Below are 12,439 nucleotides of genomic sequence, written 5' to 3'. Positions count from 1 at the left end.
TAAAGTATAAACATCAAATATGCTCACCATCAAATGCCGCCAGGGCTTCAGCGGTGCTGAGACTGTTATGAGTAACGATTAAGGCTTGTTTAAACTTGAGGTTTGTTTCCCTAGGAGCAGAGAAAAAAAAAAACATGAAGTGGTTGAAGACAGGTCTACTGTTGTCACATATTATCCAAAAGATAAAAGCAGCATATCAGTACCAATGACAGATTAAATAACTAACAAGAGGGTGAAATGCAGCATAGTTGCAAAAATAAGTTAGCTCACCATTTAGAATTGTCTGGATTGGGTTATATATGAAATGTAAAAACTACATACTCATTTTGCCTACTGGCAATTTTTCCCTTTGATTAGCACCTATTTAACATATAAAAATAAAACTGAACTTTTATAAAATTATTGAATTATATGACTCACATGTAGGTTCAAGACAAAGTGTTATTTAAAAACTCAGGAGTTAATGACTCAGAATTTTTTTCCCCCTCTCTAATTGAGGTAAGAGGGAAAAAATTACCCAAGTACCTAAAGTAATAATGGCTTCTAATTCCTATTCCTATTAGACCATAGTAAAGTGTGGTATTGTTATAGCAGTGACCACAGTCACTTGAACTAGCTGCCAGCAACTCCTGAATAAAATTAAAAAAAAATGTCCCCCAACACACTTCACCGGAGAACCAGAATCTTCAAAGATCTATCCCCACCCCTATAGGGATAGCAGTTTACAATGTATCAATAAAATTTAGTTTCAATGTTATTTAAGTCAAAATACTAGACAAACACAATCTAGCTGAACTAGTCACATACAAATTATAATACTTATGTTTCTTTTCAGCACATTGGGGCAAATTTCGTAAATGAAGCCCAATTATGGTGCAGATTTTCTGGAGCAAACAAGACAATGCATAAAATGGTGTGAAGTTGAGCAATATCATGCTAGAAATTATTATAAAACAATTAAATTAAAAATTTTGAGATTAGTACTATGGTTATTGTATATATCTCTGTGTACTTAGATATACTCTCTCTCCCTCTCTCTATAAATACACGTATCAAGAATAACGATGAGTGAGCAGTGCAGTGCCCGGCATGTAAACAATACTGAAACAGATAACATGCTCCGCAGTGAACCTCACACAGTATTATGTGCTCCACAGTGGCCCCACAAACAGTATTACGTGCTCCATAGTGGCCTCAAACAGTATTATGTGCACCACAGTGGCCCCCAAACAGTATTATGTGCTCCACTGTGGCCCCCACACAGTATTATGTGCTCACCAGTGGCCCACACACAGTATTATATGCTCACAGTGACCCCACACAGTATTATATGCTCAAAGTGGCCACCACAGGGTCGGACTGGCCCACCGGGGAATCGGTAAATCCACCGGTGGGCCCCGAGCCCTGACTGAAAGTTCTCATTTTACCAATGCAGATGCATTGGTCGGCGCCCGATTGGGATGGCCAGGGGCCCCCAACCGGGCACCTGGCCAATACATTTGCCTTCACACACAGGGGCCCCCATTAGCTGATGCTGAAGCTGTACACAGTGTCCTCTCGATACATAGGGTCAGTACATACCAGAGGACACCATGTGCAGCTTCAGCTAATGGCTGCTTGTAATCCTCTCACTGACCTGCTGCCTGCTTTCCTATGAGGTTTTGTCCCTGCTACCGGACTTCCTCCCTCCCCCTCACAGTGAAGTCTCTCACATCGTAGCATGTGGGGAAGCCAGAAAGACGTCTGCTGTTAATGCTGACTGCTAACAAATGTGAGTATACTCTTTTGTATATATGTTTAATATGAATATATGTGTATATTTGTGTAAAGTACGAGTATGTGTGTTGTATACTATGTAAGTACTGTATGTTTGTATATAGGTATGTGTAAGTATATACAGTATGCTATAATAATGTGTATGTATATATGTGAGTATATATAGTATCTATATATATATATATATATATATATATATATATATATATATGACTTATATATGGTACATGAATGTATATTAATCTATATGTTTGTGTAACACTCAGGAGGGCCAGGGCTGGTATCACGGGTAATATGTCAGATGTGGCCGGCTTTCAGGGGGTCCCTGGGTCCCAAATGTGCACATAATATCCTTTTTGATGTCCCCGACTACCCACCCCCACGTGATATCTGACAATGACAACAGACAACCAGATCTCGGGGGTAGCCGTTGCTCTTTTACTAGCAGGACAAGGTAATACAAATGTACATATGGAGTAATTCTTCACATACAATACAGCGATCTTTTTAGGTAGTGTCCAATTGAGCAGGTGATAGAGCTTGGAGCAGGAATGCTTTGGATAGTTTAATTAGTAGTTACTTGGGTAGTTAAACTTGTATATACTTGTAAAGATGGCCTGTATCCAGGGGGTTAGTCCTCAACAAACTGGGTACACGTATGTAGAAGAGTAAATACAATTTTTCAGCAGCGGGAGACCCTCAATTTCTGCCAGACTAGCTATGGGCTTCTTAAATATAGATTTGTCCCAAAGACTTACTTGAATAGAGAGATACGTGTGAGGTCCCAGATGTATGGATAACCAGGTCCGTCAACTTTAGTGCTTGTAGGCTTGGAGCTTCAGAGGAAAACACTCTCTGAGGAGAATCTTGAGTACAGAGGAAAAGCCATCTCTGTTGGAAGTGCTCTCAGACTTGGCTGCCATTTTCAGCTCTCCATGTGCTGCTCTACAGCTGTCTTCACACAAAGGACAAGACAAAAGGTCCCCAACCCCACTAGAGGGGGCTGTAACTCCTCCTCCTCCAGGCCAGTCAAGGGAGCTTGATTGGTCCTGAAGGTCACCTGATCATAATGGACATTCCTTTACACTGACAACTCAAATTACAATGGCAAGTATAGGCAGGTGTAGTTCACAAAAACATCAACAAGATGGCGCATTAATAGACCCCCTGTGTGCTGGCTCTGGTAAAATAGAATGAAGGGGGAGGAAACTCTTTGCCTTATATGCAAATGTCCATACCATCTCGGTCTGCAAGGACTATTAAAGGGAATGGGACGAGCAGTACCGGGACATTACATTTGGTTCACATCTTTAATCCAAACTACCGAATGCATTACCAAGCGATGAACAGTGAAAGCACAAGGACCGCATAGACTATAATGGGGTCCATGTGCTTTCCCTGTGGTCTCCACACGAGACATGCGGACAGGAAAGTAGATCATGAAGTACTTTTCTGTCCACATGTTCCGTGCAGACACCGCACAAAAAGCACACGGACACCATTATAGTCTATAGCTTTCACTGCACACCGCTTGCTAATGCGTTCAGTAGTTCGGATTACTGAACGCAGATGTGAATCAGGCCTGAATGTATAGGTATATAGTGTGTCCAATCCTATCCACACATTGCAGAAAAATGCACGCTGCGGACACACTGCAATTTCCAAAACTGTTGTGGTTTTGGAAATCGCAGCAATAAGTGCTGTGGGAAAAACTGATGCGTTGCCGCCGGGGTTTTTCCCGCAGCACTTTTTGCTGCGGCTTGCTACATGCAGACTTATCCTTATAGTGTGATGCTCAGTATATTGAGATGATAAGGATGAGGCTCAACAGTGAGATGCAGCTAAAAAACACTGTGGAAAAAAATAGTGCTGAATCTCAATGTATTTTTTCCACAGTGTTTTTCGTTGAGCTTTTGATGGATTTTTCCTGTACTTTCTCAGCTGAAAGTATCCGGCCATGTTTTTAGAAGCGCTCACATTTTAGAGTTTGCGGCTGTTCCACATCTTTTTTTTCCTGCAGTGTGCAGATGAGGTAAATGTGATTAAATTTCATTCACTTTGCTGGTTCTGTAAAACACATTTTTATTTTTCTGTAGTAGCCAAAGACGTGGGGTTTCAGGTATTTATGGCCTATCCTAAATATAGGCCATAAAAAAGTTTAACCCTGGACAACCCCTTTAATATGCCCCACACATTTTAACGTCCCCCTTCCGCACAGGATGTTCGCCCCATCACAGCTCCCACACAATAAATAATGGCCCCGTCACTGTTCCCCATACATTATGGGGGACCAGTGAAGAGGCCACTGTATGGGGGAGCAGTGAAGTGGCCATAAAATACTTGGCCCAGACAACCCCTTAAAAGAGGTTGTCTATAAACTGGAGTGATCACTGTGGTGGCCGCCAGGGAGGTGTAAAAATGAAAAAATGACATAAAAAAAAGCATTCTCACCTGTCCTCAGCACCCCGTTGTCCCCCGTCTGTGTCTGTTTGGTCTCATTTCTGGAAATCCTGTACCTAATTGGTCTCAGTGGTCACATGAGGTGCAGGACTGCCAACAAGGAGGTGCCAGCACGAGACTGAATGGACACTACCGGCGGACAACGGAGCAACGAGGACAGATGAGTATTCTTTTTTATTTTATTTTACACCTCCCGCCCGGCACATCAGTTGCTCCAATTCCTGGACAACCACTTTAAAGGATTTATCCATGTTTCTAATATTGGTGGCCTGTCCTTAGGATAGGCCGCCAATATTACATCTGTGATGACACAACAGCCAGGGCCTGTGCAGATCAGCTTTTCCAGGACACTGCAGCTACAGGTAATGGTAACATTTCTAGGAGCCATGTTGTTCACTTGCCATACAAGGTGTAGCAGTAGGTTTAGGTAGTAGTGCACATGGTATAGTGTGTGAGCAGCATGGCTCCCGATATGTTATTACCTATAGCCGTCGTGTCTCGGTACCGCTGATCTGCAGGGTCCTGGCAGTGGGCCCCTAGAAGCAATTCCACTGGTGGGCCCTGGACACCCCAGTCCGACCCTGGGCCCCCACACAGTATTATGTCCTCCCAGCGACCCCCACACAGTATTATGTGCTAACAGTGTCCACCCCCCACCAGAGCCTGAACCCTCCATTCTCTCCTCTTGCTCACACACAGCCTATACCTCCACTCCCTCCTCTTGCTCACACATGTTCTAATCTCTCCTCCTAAATTTCCATCAATCTCGTTTCCAGCAGCTTCCACACTGTCTGTACAATCCAGAATAGCTAACACAAGAGTCTGATCATATCCTAGTGAGCTAAAGAACCTTTGATGACATAATCAAAGGTCCTTCAGCCCACTAGGATTTAGCATCTACCGCAGGAAGAGCACCGGAGCGGATGTTAAGCCCAGGACAGGTGAGTATAAGTATTCTCTCCAATCAGGCCACTTTTCCCGGTCATCTCTAGCTCGCCGCAGGCCCCGCACCGCTCCAGGCCCAGTGGCGGTCACAGTCGCTGCGACCACAATCATTACGCCACTGACTGATGTTATTTGCTGTTGCCCAAAAGTTTTCTTTGTGCAATTTCGTCTCTTCTCTGATCCTATTGCCAGCCTCTGACATATTGGCCCCTCCCTTCTTTCTGTTAATGTAGTTACCAGACTGTCAATGTTTCTGGATTGCGTGCCAGTTGAAAAGGGAAGAATTGGCTTTTTAAAACAAGTTGTCAAAAATTATCCTCACATGTGAGCGAATGCCACAGCAACACAAAGTTGGAGGTAGAGGAGCGACAATTACAGAATTTCAAGAAAAAATGTGAAACACTATCAGCGTGCCTGGGCTGCTACCTAAAAAAGCTGGAATATTTGCTCTGATGAGAGCCAGACTTGGGATACTTGGGAGCCAGAGAAAACTGAACTATCCTGCCTGTCATACCTTTATGGGATCAAATGCCACAGCAACATTCTGAGGGCAGAGTGATAATTTACAGAATTACTTTTAATATGTCTGGCCTGCCAGCTGAAAAATCTAGAAAATCTTCTCTTCTGAGAATAACACTTGGGAGCCAAAATTGAACCTGAACTGTCCTGTTATTCCTTTATGGCACAGGCCACAAGAAAATGGCCGCTTACTTACTGTATAAGCGGCCAATTTTCTTGTAGCTGCGGGCATGCGCAGTCGGCTCTGCCCGAGGCCTACAAGTTTCACCACCTGGGCCGGAAGAAGACGCATGAAGAAGACGTTCCTGAAGAAGATAGAGGCAGCGCTGGAGAGTTCTCTCGCAGCATTGGGGACGCCCCCAGTGCTGTTTGAGCGCTGATTACCGCCCCCAGTGCTGCCAGAGAACTCATTTGCATACCAGGATTTCTACAGAACAGCAGGAAAGAAGACATCTAAAGGTAGGAGAATAGCCTTAAGGCTATTCCTATGTGTCAACCAGAAAAAAAAGTGTTTTAATGGTAGAATCCCTTTAAATGAGGAAGGGGGTGGGTGGGTGGCTTGCCCTAATAAAGTTGGGGGCAGAAAATTGTCCAGTGAGGAGGAACCAGAGGAGGCAGATGGTTCCTACCTGGTACTGGAACTGGGCCTGCACCCACATGCCTTGTCGGTACTAGTTTCCAGTGTAATTTTATATATATATATATATATATATATATATATATATATATACAGTCCTATGAAAAAGTTTGGGCACCCCTATTAATCTTAATCATTTTTAGTTCTAAATATTTTGGTGTTTGCAACAGCCATTTCAGTTTGATATATCTAATAACTGATGGACACAGTAATATTTCAGGATTGAAATGAGGTTTATTGTACTAACAGAAAATGCGCAATATGCATTAAACCAAAATTTGACCGGTGCAAAAATATGGGCACCTCAACAGAAAAGTGACATTAATATTTAGTACATCCTCCTTTTGCAAAGATAACAGCCTCTAGTCGCTTCCTGTAGCTTTTAATCAGTTCCTGGATCCTGGATGAAGGTATTTTGGACCATTTCTTTCTACAAAACAATTCAAGTTCAGTTAAGTTTGATGGTCGCCGAACATGGACAGCCCGCTCTCAAATGATCTGAAAACAAAGATTGTTCAACATAGTTGTTCAGGGGAAGGATACAAAAAGCTGTCTCAGAGATTTAACCTGTCAGTTTCCACTGTGAGGAACATAGTAAGGAAATGGAAGAGCACAGGGACAGTTCTTGTTAAGCCCAGAAGTGGCAGGCCAAGAAAAATATCAGAAAGGCAGAGAAGAAGAATGGTGAGAACAGTCAAGGACAATCCACAGACCACCTCCAAAGAGCTGCAGCATCATCTTGCTGCAGATGGTGTCACTGTGCATCAGTCAGCAATACAGCGCACTTTGCACAAATAGAAGCTGTATGGAAGAGTGATGAGAAAGAAGCCGTTTCTGCACGTACGCCACCAACAGAGTCGCCTGAGGTATGAAAAAGCACATTTGGACAAGCCAACTTCATTTTGGAAACAAAGATTGAGTTGTTTGGTTATAAAAAAAGGCGTTATGCATGGCGTCCAAAAAGAAACAGCATTCCAAGAAAAACACATGCTACCCACTGTAAAATTTGGTGGAGGTTCCATCATGCTTTGGGGCTGTGTGGCCAATGCCGGCATCGGGAATCTTGTTAAAGTTGAGAGTCGCATGGATTCCACTCAGTATCAGCAGATTCTTGAGAATAATGTTCAAGAATCAGTGATGAAGTTGAAGTTACACCGGGGATGGATATTTCAGCAAGACAATGATCCAAAACACCGCTCCAAATCCTCAGGCATTCATGCAGAGGAACAATTACAATGTTCTGGAATGGCCATCCCAGTCCCCAGACCTGAATATCATTGAACATCTGTGGGATGATTTGAAGCGGGCTGTCCATGCTCGGCGACCATCTAACTTAACTGAACTTGAATTGTTTGTCCAAAATACCTTTATCCAGGATCCAGGAACTGATTAAAAGCTACAGGAAGCGACTAGAGGCTGTTATCTTTGCAAAAGGAGGATCTACTAAATATTAATGTCACTTTTCTGTTGAGGTGCCCATACTTTTGCACCGGTCAAATTTTGGTTTAATGCATATTGCACATTTTCTGTTAGTACAATAAACCTCATTTCAATCCTGAAATATTACTGTGTCCATCAGTTATTAGATATATCAAACTGAAATGGCTGTTATAAACACCAAAATATTTAGAACTAAAAATGATTAAGATTAATAGGGGTGCCCAAACTTTTTCATAGGACTGTATATATATATATTAGGATATATCCTGCTTTTAATGTGATTTACAAATAAAGGGGCTGCATTTTACTTTGATTGTGCTTTTGTTTATACTATCAGGACTCAGCCAATCACTGCTCTCAGGCGCTCCAGGATTGCTGGTGACCCACTGACTGCATTTGTAACCATACACAGATAGATTGAAGGGACCACAGCACATATTTTTTCATCTCAATAGAAGTACAAAGAAAAGTATCAGCCCTTTCATGCTAGCATTCTAGTTTAAAGAAACTCTTACCCATCTATATCTGCTGTCTCCACATAACATAGGCTGTTTGGTTCAGAGGTATACAGCAAAAACAGGTCTGCCTAGAAAATAAAATATTGAATACTACATATTATGGTTACATAGATGCAGTAGACACAGATGATGTGTGCATATAGCAAAACATATTTAACTTATATTACAGTGTTTGACTTATTTTACAATACCACAGGCTGTGCCAGTCAATATTCTTACAGCAAGCAGCTTTACTGACTGTGCTCATGGTTTTCTTTCTTGTGTTTTATGTGCTCCATTGTATGTATTTGCAGTTCAGTTGTTCCTGGATCTCCTATGATCACTTGAGCTTTTCTCAGGTATTTGTTTACAATTGTATGGATACTCCTGGCGAAATGGCACAGCATTATCAGCAATGGCTAGAGAAGGAGGACAGACTGCTCCTTACTGTTCATGCACACAGTTGCAGGCAGAAATGTAAACTGTTTCAGCCATAATGTGATTATTAGCAACAGAAAAACTGACAGGACACCATGTATGATATACATATTGTCCAGTAAGACCCTGCAGATATTTAAACTTTTTGTGAAATGCAGGTACCCTTTAAGTTCTATTAAGTCATTTTGAGGAAAGTAAGGAAAAAATTACAAATGTATGGAGTACAAATAATAAATAAATAAATAAATAAATAATATATATATATATATATATATATATATATATATATATGCTTGCTCATATTCTAAAAGCCTTGCAGGAAGTGTGTTGGTTTTTACATTACACACAAGCACTACACCGACATCTGACTAACTTCTATGTTCACCTACTATCTCTATTCCCCTTCTCTCATAGATTGTAAGTCTTTGTGGACAGGGTCCTCTATCCAAGTTAGTTACTATGTTAGTATTATACTTGTAATGTGAGTTTTGTATGAAAAATTTCAAATGTGTAGCGCTTTTTTTTCCACATGTTTCATGTGGAAACCGAACAGAAACCACATGGACCTCATTATATTCTATGGCAGACCTGGGCAAAGTGCGACCCACGGGCCACATCCGGCCTCCTGACTGCTTCTATCCATCCACATAGCTAGTGGAAGGTTTTTGAAGGACCTGTGATGATGTCATCACAGCCTATCACCAGGGTAGGCTATGACTCGTTAGTGGGCGGAGCCACACGGGACTGTGTGCTTTCTGTAAGCTGCTGGCAATGGAGGCTGCTGGATGATAAAGAGAGAAGAGACAGCATGTGTGAGCAAGAGGGAGGAACTAGGGGCAGATGTAGGGGGGGCAGTTAAACTGAATGCACATGGAGGGGGGACATTAAACTTGGGGGCAGATGTTCAAGGACCTGGAATGATGTCATCACAGCCTATCACCAGGATAGGCTATGACTCATTAGTGGGCGGAGCCACTATGGGGGCTGCTGGATGATAAAGAGAGAAGAGACAGCAAGTGTGAGCAAGAGGGGGGGACTAGGGGCAGATGTAGGGGGGCAGTTAAACTTAAAGGGGCTCTATCAGCAAAATTATGCTAATAGAGCCCCACATATGCGTGAATAGCCTTTAAAAAGGCTATTCAGGCACCGTAAATGTTATATTAGATTCCGGTCCCGTTTTTAAATAAAAGTATTAAAACATATATGCAAATCTTACCGAACGTGCACCATGGGCGGGGATAAACGATGTGACATCAGCTTCGAGCACGCCTGCCTCTTCTGTCTTCCTTAGTAACGCCCTCTGGTTCCGTGTCTTCTTCCGCCTTCTTCTGTTCAAATCCCGCGCCTGCGTAGTAGCGCTTCCTTCCGGAGCACTACTGCGCAGGCTCACTCGCGAACTGCCATTAAGTAAAATGGCGAGTGAGCCTGCGCAGTAGCGCTTCGGAGAGAAGCGCTACTACGCAGGCGCGGGATTTGAAGAGAAGAAGCCGGAAGGCACGGAACCAGAGGGCGTTACTACAAGAAGACAGAAGAGGCAGGCGTGCCCGAAGCTGACATTGCATCGTTAAGATTTGCATATATGTTTTAATGCTTTTATTTAAAACCGGGACCGCAATTAAATGTAACTTTTACGGTGGTTGAATAGCCTTTCTAAAGGCTATTCACGCATATGTGGGGCTCTATTAGCATAATTTTGCTGATAGAGCCCCTTTCATGCACATGTAGGGGGGACATTAAACTAGGGGGCAGATGGAGGAGGATATTAAGCCATAGGGGGGTAGCTGGAACCTCCAGCTGCCCCAGTTTAATGTCCCCTCTAGTTTCTACTGGTTTATACTGGGGCAGCAGGAGAGGGACTTAATACTGTGGGGCATTTGGAGGGAAACTTTATAATGTGGGGGTGTATAATGTTAGGGTGACTGTAGGAGGATTTTACTTTGTGGGGCACATGGAAAAATTATTGAGAATGGGCGGAGTCAGCAGAGAAATGGGTGGAGCTAAATTTGCCGCGACGCGCATGGCCCTCTAGAACAATTTACAATTTCTCATGTGGCCCCATGGGAAAATTAATTGCCCACCCCTGGTCTATGGGGTCTATGTGGTTTCTTAGGTAACCACTTTTTAATGCGTTTAGGTTTCTGTTCAGGGGGTCCCTAAGTGGAGATCCCCAAAGGGAAACCTGAACTATGATGTGAATGGGGCCTTAGGAAGTGCTTTTTATTCACAGTAACACAAGCTGCAGTTCCTCTGGAACTGAGGCACTAAGAGTGGGATGCTGGTTTAAACGTTATCCACATAGACAATGTCAGCTTGGGATCTCTAGGTCTGAACATTGGAATACTTCTAGGGGTCCACCAACAGGACCCTTCCAGATCAGCTGTACCAAGACAGCATTGCTAGAGATAATAACAATGCCATGCTGCTCACCTGCCATTCATTGTGCATCACTGCACTGTATAAACTCACCAATACACTCTATATAGCAAGTGAGCAGCATGGCTCTTGGTTTGTTAACATTACCTGAGGCTGCACTGTCCTAGAAAAGCTGATCTGCAGAGGTCCTGGCTGTTTAACCCATTCCCTTCATATGTAATATTGATGGCCTATCCAAAGGACAAGCCATCAATATTAGAAAGATGGATAAACCCTTAAGGACGCAGGGTAGTTTGGGTCTCAAAAGTGACCATATTTTGGAAACTAGACCCCTTAAGGAATTCATCTAGGGGTGATATGACCATTTTGAACCCTCAGGCTTTTCACTAAACTTGTTCACTAACATGTTTGACAGCAGTATCTAAGGGGTTAAAACCACCAATCGCATCCACCTTGGCCACAATAGTAAAATCCCGTAGGTTCTGTTTGGTGTCGACGCCGAAAAGGCTTGAGTTGCATGGGACTTCATTGTGGCCACCCTGGAACACTTTGGAATACCTGAGCGGTTTATAGCTGCAATTCTCTCACTCCCCACCCAACCCACGGCGAAATTGAAGGTCAATGTTATACTCTCAGAGAGTTTTGTCATTTTCAATGGGATCAGACAGGGCTGCCCATTATCGCCTACACTCTTCATATTAGTCCTGGAATCCCTGCTGCAGGCAGAAAGACAAGATCAGAGAATACAGGGTATGCAATTGGGAGGTGAGACCTTTCATGCCACTTCATATGCTGATGATGTTCTGTTTATTGTCACAAACTCGATTGAAAGTCTTCCCGCTCTGATGGAGCTTCTAACCTTTTACGGCACTCTCTCGGGCTATAAGGCCAACTTCGCCAAGTCTGAAGTACTGAATGTATCTCTCCCATCTTCTGCTGCCACCTCATCTCTGAAAAAGGTCACACCCTTCCTGTGGTCTAACACTGCGTTCAAATACCTTGGAATACACTTAACAGCCTCATTGGATTCTTTGTACGAAATAAACTTTCCGCCCTTTGATACAGGAGATGTGACGTTCCCTTCTGGCCTATGAATCCCTTCCATTATCTTGGTTTGGGAGGAAGAATTTGATAAAGAAAATTCTATATCGAATGGCAATGCTACCTATCGCTCTTCCAAACGCATTTTTAAGGTCTTTAATAAGTCTATTCACCAGATTCAACTGGTGGCGTAAGACACCCCGTATGTCCTGGGCCCAACTGACGAAGTGAAAGAGACAGAGTGGCATAGGAATGCCCAACGTATAAAACTACTATATGGCCATCCGTTTGAATTGGTGAACAGACCTGGCTG

General features: G+C 43.1%; 1 protein-coding gene across 1 annotated transcript in view; it reads right to left on the bottom strand.

Annotated features, from left to right (window-relative positions):
* LOC142214095 (phospholipid-transporting ATPase IK-like) overlaps window positions 1-12,439 on the bottom strand; it is a 164,883-nt gene that overhangs the window by 104,252 nt on the left and 48,192 nt on the right. The window contains exons 8-9 of the mRNA XM_075282847.1: window positions 8,293-8,363; window positions 28-110 (exon numbers count right to left, since the gene is read on the bottom strand). Of these exons, the coding sequence (XP_075138948.1) occupies window positions 28-110; window positions 8,293-8,363 (154 nt within the window). The remainder of the gene's footprint in view (window positions 1-27; window positions 111-8,292; window positions 8,364-12,439) is intronic.

The sequence above is a fragment of the Leptodactylus fuscus genome, chromosome 1 (assembly GCF_031893055.1).
Source record: "Leptodactylus fuscus isolate aLepFus1 chromosome 1, aLepFus1.hap2, whole genome shotgun sequence".
NCBI lineage: Eukaryota > Metazoa > Chordata > Amphibia > Anura > Leptodactylidae > Leptodactylus > Leptodactylus fuscus.
The sequence above is the reverse complement of the archived record's forward strand: the minus strand, read 5'-3'. Positions and strand labels throughout refer to the sequence as shown.